The following is a 16,632-nucleotide window of genomic DNA, read 5'->3' as shown; positions in this document are numbered from 1 at the left end:
GCAAAATGAAAAACAGAACGAATGACATTGGTTGAAAATTAAATTATGTACACATTTTTATTATAGATATTTGAAATTCATATTTTTTGTTTTATGTTTAATATTTATACATGTTGATCTTGAATTATACTGTTACCAATAAGCAATATATCATCATATCAAATAATAGTATCAGGTGATTCGTTCACCTTTTTATTACCAAATTGTATACATGCAACAAATAATCTACCCACGTTTTACTCGAATAGCTGAATAAACAACTTCGTATTTTTGTTTTGAATTAAAAGCGAATTACTATGAAAAATGAATAAATACGCTATGGTAACGGGTAAACACGACGGCGATCTAACATTTGGGAATATTAACATCGCAGACGGATTTTGTAAACAGGATATTTCATTGTACGAGATTTAAAAAAAAAAAAGAAGACAGAACATTAATGTCACACTATAACAATATATATATCTACACGTGGATAGCTGAACTATTTTGAGACGTATACCCTATACTCTATACGATTTTACAATAATTGTATTCTACACCAATCGAAATAGTTTTTTTTTAACACTTATCCCTCTTTCAAAAATTGTTTTAAAATAAAGGAACCCTATTTCTATATTGCTGATACAATTTTTACATATTATAATCCATGTATAATATAAATAAAATGTATATTAATCCACTGTCCCACGCATTTATTCAATAAAATAATATAATGTAAGCATATTGTTAGTATATAGAATAATAGTGGTATGTCGTATGTGCTATGTAACATGATATAATACATATGTATTACAGTTGCTATCAAACACATATAATAGGTCCTTGTTTGTTTAAGTGAAATTATTTAATTTTTTCACCATTAAAAGAACATTATAACCGATAACAAAATATCGTCATATATTCGGTCGCTACTGTGTTGCAAGGTTTATAGATGACTGTTTTGTACGTGTATGTTCAATATTATAGTGACGTTTGGTTTTTACCAATGCGTGCGTGTGGTCAACAACCCACAGTACAGGATAAGCGTTATCTGGAAAATAGCGTACCAAGAGAAGATAAAGTGTAGTAAATGCGTTTGTTTCTTCCAACAAAAATTATTACACGTTTCGAGAGAATGTCTTGGCCCCGTCCTAATTTAATACGTGTTTTAAAATGATACCGTTACGAACTGGGATTCAAATAAATTTACAACGGTTCGGTACGTTTTCCGGTTTAATTTCAAGAACCGAATAATACATTTAACAAACGATTTTTTATTTTTACAATAACGTTTTTATTTTCCGGCAATTCGCAAAAGTATCAATAAAATATAAAAATAAATTGTCGTTTATGTACAGTTGTTCATGCATATAATATGTGATGTATCATGTATCGCGTATAACGGTATATGTAAATCGTTTTGAGTTTTGTGTATATTAATGTTTTAAAAATTGACTTTTTAATTGCTAAAATATTAATATATAAAATAAATTAGACCTTGAATAATAATAATAAAAATAAAAATATATATTATAATCTAGAATGCAATATAATACTTTAGATTAGAATAATGATTTCGAGCAATTGGTGTGGTGGTGGGCCATCAACACTCCAAAAACACTTAAGTTTGGTTATGATACTGCTATTTATGTTTTGTTCGGAGTTTATTAAAGAACATTTTTAAAACGAATTACGTTCGTTTGAAATATTTATGGTTCTGCTTAACAAGTACTAAACCATATCTTATTAACTGCGAAGAAAATAGTAAATTTAATGAACACATAGCTGATAAATGAGAAACATGATTATTGTAGGTTATCGGATTTATTTTATAACCATGGTACCATTGCAATGATATATTAATCACTTTGTATTTAAGTTATTAATTTAAATTGATTACAAATAATGACTACAGCAGACAAATAACTAAAAATAAATAATATTTTTTAACCAATTAATACAATCATCTTATTAAAATAAAACGATAAATATATCTATACAACTAGAAATATAATATATATATTAAATAGTGGCTACTGACCACTGCTTCTAAAATAAACATTGGACTCCTTGTAGTTCCTTTACAAATATTTTAATAACATCGATATAATATATAATATAATGCTTAAACAATATCATTGTGAGTTAATTTGTTTACATCACCCGAAAATTTCACTTTGACTAGTCACGATTGTCAAATTATATAATCAGCGCAGATCTCTCATCGTTATTCTATACAGGATTTCTTTCATAGTCATATACATAATACATATAAACTAAATAATGATTAGTTATGCGCGAGAATTCGAAAATTATTATATTATATTAATGATATACTAAAAATGTGTAAAATGTTAACGTTTATTACTATTATATAATACATACAAATTACAATGAAGATATAGTAAGTATAGTGACACAATAATTATTTAATACGAAATTATTAAAAAGTGTTCAGATTCGTTTTGAAGGGCAAAAAAAATATGAATGAGTGGCATTGCTGAATAATTTGCTTCATTTACGATACATTAAAATACAAATGTGTATATACGCGCGTTCTACTTTTTAATACAACACATCCATTATGCATAAAAAATCTGGTTCGGACAGAATTTAATATCTCAAAACAGTGCAAATAACGCACGCGGTAGCATTATATTATACATACGTGGTTTTTGTGTTTTAAAACATAGCAATACAGCATCTTCTAATATAATGAGAATTATTGTCGACAGAAAACGCAAACAACCATAATAATATACACGGCAACCAGTGTGCAATCGTCAATAAGTAATCAAAACTACCTACTGCAATCTCAAGCGGCGGACACGATTCTTACTATTCTCTAATCTGTCGGGAATTGAACGCATAGCAAACGTCGTACGCATTATTGTGACGAAACATCGGCAGACTGATCTCAAATAACAACAACGTAGTCATAATAATATGATGATAATATTATCCGGTAGACGGGATTTTTTTTTATGTATTTACATCTTTTTACTGTGGCTGTATAGTATATTTGGATAAAAGCTTTCCTGATGTTTCATATCACAACGTATGTTATATTTTATGTGTATAAGAAATTTCATTTTGCATAAAAAGCATATTCAAAAGTTGAATGTGAAAATTACATAGCATATTTTTGTGAATATTTTTTTTTTATCTGGATAATAAAACTAACCAAGAGGTTATGTTAAATAAATATATATATATTAATTTGTTTAAAAAGAAATTAAGATCTTATATAATAAAAGTGTTGGTAAAATATAAGACTAACATTTTAATGACTACATTAGTGTTGAATTGTTCGGTTACCGTTGTAAGACTGCATGTAGAACTTTTCACTTTTAGAACACATTTAAAAGTTTATTAAATTTACTATTGTTCCGATATACAAACTATAATATAACTCACGATTTAATTATTTTTGCAAATTATATATTTTTTTAAATCAAGGATAAAATAAAATAATAAGTGATTACATTTTTCTAAATTTGGTCTGCGTTAAACAACATCTAATCTTAACCTTTACCAGGACATAAAAATCCGGTCTCTGAATTAATATGTAATAGGTATATGGGTACAAAACGATTGGCGGCATAATGTTTTATTATTTTTTTATTCGCATCGTGCGTTACACAACCGACGATATTTTCTCTTCGTACTCGGCTGACACACGCGGGCATGCGAGAGAGCGGATCGTAGTTTTTGTACAGGTTGATAGAAAAATAAAATAAAAAACCTTATTACACACGGATATACGGACACCCGCTACACACACACACACACACACGCTATATGACGATCGTATTTGTCGGGTAATAAATAATAATAATAATAATATAATATCGATGTGACGTTATACATGTGCGTCGCCGACACAAGTGTGTTGTAGGTCAAGTTGATTAGTGAGGATATTATAATATTTTAATAATTGATTACGCGTGGAGGGTGTGATGGAACTCATAATAATAATAATAATAACAACAACAACAACATGCGAACGATCGACCCGTCTGGGCCGCGCGTATAATAACGAGGCGCATTCACCCAGACAACGGGTGGCCTTTTATTTTTCATCGTTCGCCAGACCCAGACGATGGTACCGAGACAACGGCGGCGGCGGCGGCGGCGGCTGCTGCTCGCGGTTTATACGCACGTCGCGCACACGATAAGAGCGAAAAAAAGGAAAAAAAAAAACGGCGCGAGAGTCATCCAACCCTTCTACGCCCGGCGACACTAGACCCCCTCCGTCCCCTCCATCACGACCGAATCGCGCAATTTTTTTTCGCGTCGACTCTCGCCCGCTCCCCCCCCACAACGCCTTACACGGGTTATCCCCCCTGACGATTTTTCCGCATTACCGGCGCCGCGCACAACACGCAGTACATTGGCGACCATTGAAAACGGGGGGCAGGCGGGCCCCCCGCGTTTGTCCGTGACACTATATCGCACCGCGGCTAGTCTCTCCCCCCACCCACCCCCTCAGCAACGGCTCGCTGCGCCCTTCATATTTCGGTCTGAACGTGTATACGCGTATACACTCCGTCCCACCCGCCCGCCCGTGTCCGATAAAAATATTATAACCTCCAAGCCGCGGAATCCACCGCCGCCGCAGACCAAACCTGCGCGCGCGTCCGATGTATATCATATATAATTTGTATGCGTGCGAGTGTGCGTGTGTGTGTTACTCTTGAACTACATTATACTCGGCGACACGTTTCGGTTTTGCCCGAAATCCAAGGCGTGATCGCGCACACCACCACCACCACCACCACCACCGATCCGGTCTTGTAATTAATAATCATTGCTGCTGTCGATGTAAACGACAACGACGACGACGACCACACCACCACCACCACCACGACCATCACCGCCACTACCACCATCATCATATTATATACACCGCGAATACGTTATACATGACGTACACCGATGATGTAGGTACATCACCATCAGCACTGCACGACGTACGCGTACGGTGCGAGCGCGAACACACACACACATCGGTCGACCGGTGCTAACAGCGCCAAAGGTGTATTATACAACACCACTACTCTATATAGGTGTGTACACATATAATATATACCTATGTACGTATTATTATACTATTCGCACGCGACCTCCGCCTCGCACCTCACCCCGTTACAGCGCCCACTCGGGATGGCCACACAGTAGTTGTGTGTGTGTGTGTGTGTGTGTGTGTGTGTGTAGGCCGGTACCGTCCACAGTCAGTGTCAATGTTGATAACGCGCGCGTTTTTCGGCAACGCAGTAATAATAATATATAAGTAACGCTGCGGCTGACGACGAAAACGATAAATAAAATATATCACGTCCCCGAGCGATTTACACTGCACAGCCGTCGTCTCTCGCCTACTCTCTCTCTTTTTCTCCCTTTTCCCAATCGCGTTGTGTAATTTATATATTATTATTGTACGTTCGCGACGCGCCTATGCCGTTCCGTGCTTACTAATTAATAATTATCAAATCGTTTTTGGCCATGTCGGCATTTCGAACGGAACACGCTACCTAATAATAATTATTATCGCTGACGTTCGATAATACTATCAAACTCTCCATATTGGGGCACTATTTTTTTCTACCTATACAACAGTTATTATTATTATTTTTGGCTCACCACTCAGAGTCAAAATCTCTTGTTTTTTTTTTTTTTTTGTAATTTATTTTTTATATTCTTATTTATAACATCATATTATTATTATCGCCGTTTGTCGTATTTACTACGTTTCGCACACCCGCATATGAGGGCCAGTATATGGCGAAACACGGAATACAGTTAACCAAAACGATGTTCTAGTTTTCAATTCACTACATTATTTGCATTTCATTTTTAAATTACCTCATAATCTATGATAACTACCTATTATTTAACTGGATGTTTTGTTTTTTTTTTCAATGACACTAGTTCAATTATTGTGTTTAAAATGTTCCTAAATAACTTTGGCTCGACGAGTATTGTTTCAAATTAAAAAACACTAATAAATTGAAAATATAGCATTATTCGCGAATGTAATATTTCACAATGCTGTGAATTTTACTAAATAATATAATTTTTATGTTTTCCCGAAGTCAATGATGATCTGGATGAGGAACTTTTATAAGAAATGTACAAATTGGTTATTTAAACTTGCTTTAGTAAATATTAAAAACGAGGCAATGCAGTTTACAAAAATATTTACTAATGAAATGACGATGAAATAACAACGATAAAAATGTTTTTTTTTTTAATTTAGCAATTATTTTGTATTCTTGGAAATTATTAAAAATATAAAATTACAAGTCTTTCGTGAGTTCCATACATAAAAGTAATATAATTGTGTATATTTTAATTTTAATTGAGTAGGTACCTAACAAGGAAATTTATATTGTGAAATTGGAAAAACTTTTATTTTTTTTTAACTTCTTGGTAAAATTACGTTTTTCTACCGAAATTAAAAATATATATTCCAGAATACATAATAGATTGTTATAATAGTGGTGAGAATAATTAAATATTTCAATAACTGTATTATACACTTATATATACATTTAAAAATGCTACAAATTCATGTTTTTGAGACTGAAAATAGTATACGAAGACTGATTAATGTATTCAAAACGGTAACAAATACAATGTAACCAAATAACATATCTAAATTCAAAGCACTTGTTTAATTTCAATACAAAATTCAATTTCATTTTTTTTTTTTGTATTAAAAATAAAAATTACAATCTATTCATATTATAAGCAATTTTGATTACATATTTAAAGTAACGAGAATAACTGAAGTGGGGAGGTACCTATCAGAAAGTATTAGAATTTTTTATTCGTATTGTAAGTAGACTTTTTTTTTTAATGATCAAAGGAGCAGAGACAATATAACGAAGGCAAATTGATTGGAAGGCCAGAATAATTTTCCAATAGAAGGTTTGATAGTCTATATCTATATGCCATAGAACCATTAAAACCATAGCAGTCTAAAAGCTTTATCAATTAATAAAAACAATTTACTTTGAAAGAATATTTTGGAACAGAGAAGTGGGTGAAGCAAGTTAAGTCTGGAGTTGACTGATTTTCTTAATTTTTTTTTATATGTTGAGCACAAGTTGGGCGTCTATTGAAAATCAAATAAGTTATTGAATCATATTAAGATAATTTGGAATACAATCAGAGAGTTATTAATTGAAGCTTAAATTAAATTTCATATTTAGCACAACAATAAAGCTACGCGTATTTCCTATAAAATTAACTATATAAATTTATATATTTATTAATTTGTTTATTCTAAACTCTACAGATAACATAATTTAAATATATTTATTATTACCAAGCAACGGGAATAATATATAATCAAATTTAAATTAAAAAAAAATTTTTTTCTTTTAAATATACTACCTATGAAGTATAGACAATAATGCCCACTACTCGTGTATTATAATATTATGCATATTACATAGTTACCTATCGAAATCATAATATACTACCATACATGTATTGTGTGTTTAAAAATAAAAATAATAATATAATTATTTTATATTGGTAGAAATCAACAACATAATATAAAATATATTCCATTACAATACAATACAACAAAAATAAGCAATGATGTTATTTTGTAACATACAATTTATATATGATCATAAATAATAATGTTCGCAGTAATGACTAAATGACCCGTGGGTGAACCAATACATTTTGTTTAAATAAACAGAATACAATACTGTTAGTATAATAGTATCTACCTATTTTATTTTTATACTTTGATCACGTACATTTAAAAAAATGTTAAAGTGTAAAATTCAAATAATAATTTACAAGTTTAAAGAACACACGTATTGTTTACAAGAAAAAATAAATTACCCTCAGTTAAATAAATTCTATAAGTCTCTAAACCTCTGTACGTGTTTTTAAGTAGTCTAAAACAGCAACAGTGAATTGTAAAAACATTTTTTATTGTTTATTCTATTTCATTTTGTATAAACGAATAATATATATATATATATACACACACACACACAACATAATATAGTAGATTAATCACTAACCACATTTGAACAGTGTTATCAATGAAATAAATAATATTAAATATAATTATGTGTAAATATAAAATATGCATACCTATATTAATATTTTGCTCAGCAAATTCCGGGAATATAAAAATGTATAAATGTAAGATATTGTACAGATGTTCATTATTTTATGTGAAATGTAAGAAGGCATCTTTGTTACATAAATCTCAAATTTCTGTTTAATTCATACATAATATAATAGTCAACAACAAACCACTCATCACATATATTATATACTCTCATCATTTTTAATATCGCTGAATCCAAAAAATTGAAATGAAATTATACAACATACATATAAAATATAATTATACATCATTTTTTGTTAGATTATCATTTTGAAAAAGTATTTATATCAGCAGGTATATAGTTTTTAATATGTATAATTATTTACTGTATTTGTTAAATAATTGTAAAGTAGTATAATATATATAAGTACATCATATTTAATAAAGTACACGTTCTAAATAATTAAAATTTTTATTACATTATTATTTCACCGAAATGTAAATTAATAAAATTACCCGATGAAAAAAATACAAAATATTAAAATAAAAGTCGTATTTATTAGTACAAATACAATAAAACCACATTGACAAGAAAAATGGAGACAATCTTATAGATAACTTATCTTAATAACTTATAACTTATCTTTAGACGCTATGCGCAATATCATAATACACGTAATATACGTTACAGCTAAGCAAAATATATAATGTATAGGTATTTGACTATTTTTAAGAATTATTATAAACCTTTATTTCTATATTGATTGTAATAGTTGACGAATCAAAAATTTAAAGTTATTTTTTAATTTTTAATAATTATTATAATTTAATTGACAAACGTAAGTAAATCAAAGATATATATTTCACTAGAAATAACTAAAACCTTCAAATGAACGAGTTAACTAAGCTAAATTCTGAATTTAAAATGTATTTAATTACAGAATAAATACTAACACATAGATAGGTTAGGTAATAGATAACTATATATTTAGTAAATGCAAAAATTATTTTTATTTTATAATCAGATATTCTGCAATCCACGTATAGCAATATAATATATTGTAATTATGTCATATTAATAAAACACTGTACATTATTTTGTTTTCAATCTTTTTGTAAATAGTTATAAGTTACGTACCAGAAGATATTTGAATAATTTAACGTACCGAGAATTGTTCGTGTCTAAATACACGCTGCACAGCGAATCGGGAGAAGACGGTTCGAACGGTTCATCGGCATCGTTTTCGAAATTAAACGGACTCAAAGACAGGCTGTTTTGCAGTTTTATAGAGGACATGATTTTCCACTGCTCGACGAGTCAAAAAAACTCATCGTTACATTAAAATGTGAATATATGTTAATGTAATGAAAATACTAATAAGAATCGTATAGGAAAACAATAATATTAATAATAATAATGTTTTATGAATAATATATGAAAACAAACTAAATAATATAATAAATTAATACTAATAATAATAATAATAATAATAGTTCACTGGGAGAGGTGAGAAGTACGACACAACATATAATGCACGCAATTCGCGCGTCACGTTCGGCGACTAGAATCAGACTGAAGTCGGCACTCGGCAGGTCCTGAGCAAACAGGTCAGTAGGCCAAGCGCAATGTTGCGCACGCACTACCGCAAACACACTATACCACAACATGGACATATTGGTGGTCGCTGACGACACAGTGATCTTCGTCTTGCCCACACTTCACACTTCACACTCCAAACAGCCAATGATGTAAGTGTATGCATACAAAAAGATGACTGTACGGTACATAATATACTGTTGAATAACACGCTATATATCTAAATACATATTAAGGTTACAGTTAACGATATACCATCCCCGAAACGGCCGAAACGTTTCATATCATTATATCCAAAAGTATTACAGTATCCATGGTAACGGTAGAATAGACGTGTATATAAATATACATATTGTATTTAATACGTGATGTAAATTGTTCTAAAAGACTAAAATGCGTGCCTATTTTTTTAATATACCACGTCGTATTTCATTTTCGATGGGGTAAAAAATAAAAATAAAAAACAACAACAAAAATTAAACAATTAAAAGATAAGTATTACTTATATTATTGGATTCGATTTTATAAGTAAATTATAATAGAGTCGTAATAGGCATTTAATGATCCATCTACATTAAACGTGCAACTAATTCGCTCTTACATATTTTAGTGTACAATAACAATAGGGCCTATTAAAGTGTTATTTTTAATGGCAGTTTAAATCGATATACCTATTCATTAGATATTTAACAAACCATACGATTACCTACTATAAAATCGATTTTTTATGAACCGCCTAGTAAAACAATTCATTCGAGTATAGGTATGGATTTATATGGAAACGCACTAATACTAAGGTATTATTTGTTTGAGTGTGTTTATATATGACTATACGCATCGCGGGGATACAAAATATTTGAGAGAATCGGTAACATTTTAGAAGCATTTTGATTTTGCATAAAAATGTACACTCGTAGTTAGATAGGTAATATATTTTTTTATAGGTTGAATATTTCCACTTTTTTTAACACTTTGAAATAAATAATAAAGATTGTTTTTTTTTATTAATGTAGTAAAAAGGTAATTTCATAATCTGTATGACATAAAACGTATTTCAGATATTTCAAGAAAATAAAGGCACATTAATAACAACAGTATGGAAACAAAAGGTACCTATAAATTAATAGCGAATACATTTTCACGTTATATTTTTATTACTATAACTAAGCTATGATTGAAGTTAAAATACAAATAAAGACTTATTATTTGACAAAATGTAGGTAATATTATATTATAAAATCGTCTAAGATCTCAATTTACTTTCAATACATGTATTATCAAATAACAATCATAATATGAATTTCCGAGGCCCACAACATTTGTAGATTGAAATTATAATATTTAAAATTTTTTTGGTGAATACTTGGCCTTATCATCTATCAATTGAAAAACGTTAGAATTGTTTTCATCAAATCTTTCTAATTTAATAATATATTATCCTATTCGAGGGCTAAAGCAATAAAAGCGAGACAAATTAATATTATGCCACTGGGTTCCGAGTTAACTGTCAATGGTTTTTTTTAAGTCTCGAACATTTTTTATTAGGTTATATCTATAACGTAAATATTACGTATAATTAATAAATATTTAAAACCAACAAGGGAGTAAAGGTTAAGTATGTATAGTTATGTTAAAATAAACAAGATAAAATTAACTAAAGTAAAATAGTTTATATTAATTATATAACCATATTTAGTAAAGTTTGAAACGTGAAGTCCATTAGTCTATTTTTGGTAAATTGTGAGATATTTTGTAAGGAAAAACATTAATTATTTATTTAAATTGAATTAATAATCAAATAAAAAACTTGATGATAATATTTCATATAACTATAATAAATTATATTACTTCAAAATAACTAATAAGGCTACAAGTTTTATTAAAATTTAAAAAATGGAATGTCAAAATAAAACCAAAATTAAATTTGTATTTAATATATTATTAAATTTATATTTATTTATTATATATATATATTTTTTTTATATATAGCTCAATAGAATATTCAGTTCATAGCATACGAGTATCACAATTCATAATAAAACGAAAATTTTTTTTTTATAATATTCTATTTACTTAATAAAAAACTATAATATATTATTTGTGTTATACACCTATATTAATTTATATAGACAATTATCGTTTGTTTTTATTATAACAATGTAAAATATGATTTACAACGTTTTTATGTTACTTGTTATTCAGCATTATTAAAAAAATTATGTCAAAATGTATTTTTATAACGTTCTAAGAAAAGAATAAATAAAACACACGTTTATTTTATACCTATATTTAAGTTTATACTACACCAGAATAATCATAAATAATTAACAGTGATTGTATAGAGTATAAGCAATAGTAAGCTAAAATTTATGTTACAATATGTAATATGTAAATTAATATATAACCAAACAGTTTGTAAAATAATTATTGACACGTGTTATTTTTATTTATTTGTCACCAACTAATCTTTAGAAAAAAACATTTCTTTTAAATAATTTGGTGGAAAGAAATAACCTTCAAAATGCAGATGCGACTTTCAAAAAGAGGGTAGAGTTGAATGAATGAAAAATAATCAGATTTTACGGCGTGTGTAAAATATAATAAATGAAGAATGTCTTGTTAAAAAGTGAATAGGCACACAAGGGTTGCTTCGTACACCCTAGGAGGCAGGTAAATCTTGGTCCACCTGGATGAATATTCACACAGTAGACTTACCATCTGGCACATATTAACACAACCATTAGGCCGCTTTGTTAACATTTAAAATATCTCAACAATAAATCTTAAATATATATTTTTATGAGAATACGAAAACACGCAGTTCTATTCATCGTATTAGTAAAGTCACAACAAATTCAAATACAATTCAACGTATTTGTATGTATTTGGTCCAGCATTTTTTAATTTTATATGAAGACATGACGATATATAATTCAAAAATATTAAACTAATAAACTTTATGTTCTATAAAATATTAGTCGTCTCATGACCTCGATGTCGAGCCGTCGAGGCATTATTTAAATCAATAATAAAGTATTCCCAATAGATTATTGTAGGATTAACATATATAAAATAAATATATTCGAGATTATAATAATTATATATCAGTAAAAAATATGATAAATATTATTTTTAATATATTTTTTAGATTTTTATTTTCACGAAATAGATATTAATAATTATATTAGGTGGAAATATTTCGCAAAAACAGTAAAATAAATAATACACGCGTATAAATACTATTAAATAAATTATAATTATTTATATAAAACTGATTTCACTCAATTTTCTTCTCAATTATAAAAACCATACGAACAAATACTTTTTAAGAAAAAGGAAAAAAACATTCTAAGAACAATTTTGAATACAAATCTTATTTGAAATATTTTTATTAAAATAATATTTCCTTTACAATCATAAATATAAGTGCACAAATAATGATTTTTTTTTAAATATAATTTAATACACTTCTGCATGAAAATAATTGTTAAAAAAATGATTGGTATAGTTTGAATATTTTAAAAAGTAAGTGCCATTTAATCAAAATACTATTATTTATTAGCATTAAATTACGCAGTGAAAAATGTAAAAATAAAAACGTAACTAGTTATATTCATACCAATAACCTATATAAAAACTGAAGTTCACACAAAAGTCCAATTGTAAATTATTGTAATATTGCGTGTTTTGAAAGACAGGGTGATTACATTTTTATTGTTATTTCTGTGGTCTATATACTCTACAAGTTGTGTATGGTTTCCAAGCCTTATAGAGAAAATATGAAGATTATTTTAAATATATCTTAACTTTAAAATACTCAAGTTAATAATTTGTATTATATGCACAACATTTGGATTATGTATACAATTTATTTTATGAGTCCCTTCCTTTAGGAACCTCATGAATAGTGTTTACGTCTCATCCCGATACAACAATTTATAACAACAAAGCCTTTAACTTGAGAGTATGCAATATATTATATACACATCCGTTAATCTAAGTGTCATGTTTTTTTAAAAAAAAATCTCATCAAAATATACTAATAGTTATGTAAATTGATGATACATGAATAAATTATCTAATGTTAAAATAATAAAAAAAAAGTAGATAGGTAGGTATTATTATATATTTTTTCAATTAATAAATTGACAACTCGATTGACAATCAATATTATATATAAAATAAAAATATAAAAACTGTTGAAAGGAATTAGACTGATTTTTATAATTCAAAATATACTGTTGCTCAAAATAAAATAAAGCACAGTTTTAATAAAATACACAAAATGATACTTGTACAGTTGCCAAGTAAAAAAACCCACAAATTCAAAAACCTAAAACTAAAATGTCATCAATAAATTATTTGTACTGTTTCTTCTAAATCTTTAAGCAAGGCTCAAAATCAGTTTATAAACTAGTTTCAAGAATTGATTTTTTAAACAGATTTTCAAAAAATGATTTGGTAGAAAGTTAGTAAAGGATTTGCAATAGGTAGTAGGTATAGTATTAATAACAGTCATTATATTATCACTATGCAAAATTGATTATAAGTGTATGAGTATCTATCTATATTTTATTGCATTAAAAATATTTATTAAACATTTTTAATTCACATTCAATCATTGACAAACGGTTGAAATTTTTCTTTTTCCATAATCACATTTTATACTGATTTCCAAAATGGTCAGCAATAAATAGTAAAATAGTTATAAAATTAGAAGAAGAAATGCAAAACCATAAAATATACACTAAATTTATTTTATATTTCTAATTATATTTAATCAAAGCACATCTATTTTTTCTTAGGGTGTGTTTAAAATGAGCTCAAATGCCTTATTTAGTAGTTATTTATATAGTAACATTTTTATTTTTCTATCTATAGGTTCTTACTTTATCCAGTTTTCATTATAATAAAAGGTAATAATAAAATCTCACATAAAATCTGTATAATCTATAGGTATTGCAATAAAACCAGTTTGGGTTTTAAAATATACCTTATAATACATTATAAATTGAGCAAATTAAATTAATATCAAACTTTAATGTTCCTCTTTATTTTAAATAATTTAATTAATGTATATGCATTATGTTTGTTAATAGTAAAACAAATACATATTAAGTTATTAAAGCTAATTTTTTTTAGCATTAGGTAGAATTAAAAAACTAATTTTATTGAAAATAATTGTGAAATTATGTTTTATTAGGTAGTTGGCATCTGGAAATAAACAACTATTATAAACCAATTCAATTTTCTTCAAGTTGAAATATAATTAAAATAAAAAGGAATAATGATAAAGCACAAATAAAGTAAATACTATTATATAGAGATATTTTATGCAATATAAAAATCAATTACATACATGCAAACATAAACATTTAGAATTTATTTATACATCAATATGCATATTCATATAAACTATTTGAAATAATATGAGAATCAGCTAGTAATAGGTATATAAAAAAATAATTAAATATGTCTAAATGGAAACTATAATTATGTACCTGAATTTTTACCAAGTAATATACTTGTTGTGATAACAATATAATCATAATTTCAACTATTAACTAGTAAAATGCATACATATGGTTTGTCTGAAAAAATGCTTAAGGTGGCCATTCCACTAGAAATTGTTTTGGGGAATAAGGATTTATGTACAAAATTGAAACTTAAAATTGGTTGATTAAATATTATATATTAATTCAGTAGGTTTTATAAAAAATATTAACAATATAATAATCTGTAATAAATAATGATCAAATGAGTTAAAATTATCAGTAACATTTTATAATTAAATTAAATAACATTAACCTTAATTTATTGTAATAAAGTACTTAATGTGTTTTTAAAAAGCAATTTAAGTTCACATTTAATAACCTAAAAAACATTTCAGAAAATGTTTTATTGTAATTTAGCATCAAACATTGTTTAAATGCTTTATATATTATTTTTTTTATTAAGTAAATCAATAATATAAATAATATATTGATTAGTTTACATTGGAAAAGTTTTTACAACTAAAAATGAAAGATGTGACAATATGACTTTTGTTAGGTAATAGAAAGCTGATTTCAAATCTGATATGGTTGTGGATAGGTACTAAGTTTTAGGTTTCTATACAAAGTATAAAATATCTTATTTATCCTTTGGGACATCTGTTGCCGTGGATACTATTTTGTGTACATGTTGTAGATAGATATAGATATATATTATTATTTAATCATAATTTTGGCAAATAATCCTATAGGTATTATAGTCTTTAATAAATTATTTAATAATATAAATATTATATTTTATATTATTTCATAGTTATAAATCATTAAGTATGACATAACGGTATAATGTTGATAGATGATATAGTATTAATTACTGGTTCTACTTATAAAATGTATTCATGACATGATTTTTACAAACTTAGAACTTGACACGAGCATTGTGTGTTATGCTATAATGATTGTAGTGGTAAATGATTATTTTTTTGTGGGTTGTTCAATTTTATATTATTGGGTACCTAGTAAATTTCAAAATTATATTTGAAGTACCTTGGGTTAAAATTTATCTTAAATAGTGTTAGAATTGTAGATGAGTAGTATAATAAATAAAAATAATATATTGATAACATAATACTTTGTGGTCGTTTGTGATATTATTGTGATTATGTACAAAAAAATGATTTAATAAACTTTTATAAATAGAAAATACAAAATTATTAATTATCATAGATTCACAAATAATAGTCAATAAAAATAGTAGTGATGTTTTTCTACCAACATTTTTAGATTTTATGTTAACTATTTATTACACGGAATAAAAATAAATGGTAAAACAATTGTATTACCAAAAGATTCTTAAACATATCAATTTATAATACTTTAGAATACAAGCTATTTCTTATTTCTTAATAATCTGTTAACTAATGCAAAACTACTAATAAACTTATTATTAAAAGATCTAAAATATATAAATTTACCTA

The 16,632-nt window shown here is 27.2% G+C and overlaps 1 protein-coding gene across 1 annotated transcript in view; it reads right to left on the bottom strand.

The window, feature by feature from the left end:
• The window catches only part of LOC132924295 (nuclear receptor coactivator 3), a 39,883-nt gene extending 29,743 nt beyond the window's left edge, over positions 1–10,140 (bottom strand). The window contains 1 exon segment of the mRNA XM_060988519.1: positions 9,232–10,140. Within this exon segment, the coding sequence (XP_060844502.1) occupies positions 9,232–9,362 (131 nt within the window). The 5' untranslated portion in view covers positions 9,363–10,140.
• Positions 10,141–16,632: the final 6,492 nt, after the last annotated feature.

The sequence above is a fragment of the Rhopalosiphum padi genome, chromosome 3, assembly GCF_020882245.1.
Source record: "Rhopalosiphum padi isolate XX-2018 chromosome 3, ASM2088224v1, whole genome shotgun sequence".
Lineage (NCBI taxonomy): Eukaryota > Metazoa > Arthropoda > Insecta > Hemiptera > Aphididae > Rhopalosiphum > Rhopalosiphum padi.
The sequence above is the reverse complement of the archived record's forward strand: the minus strand, read 5'-3'. Positions and strand labels throughout refer to the sequence as shown.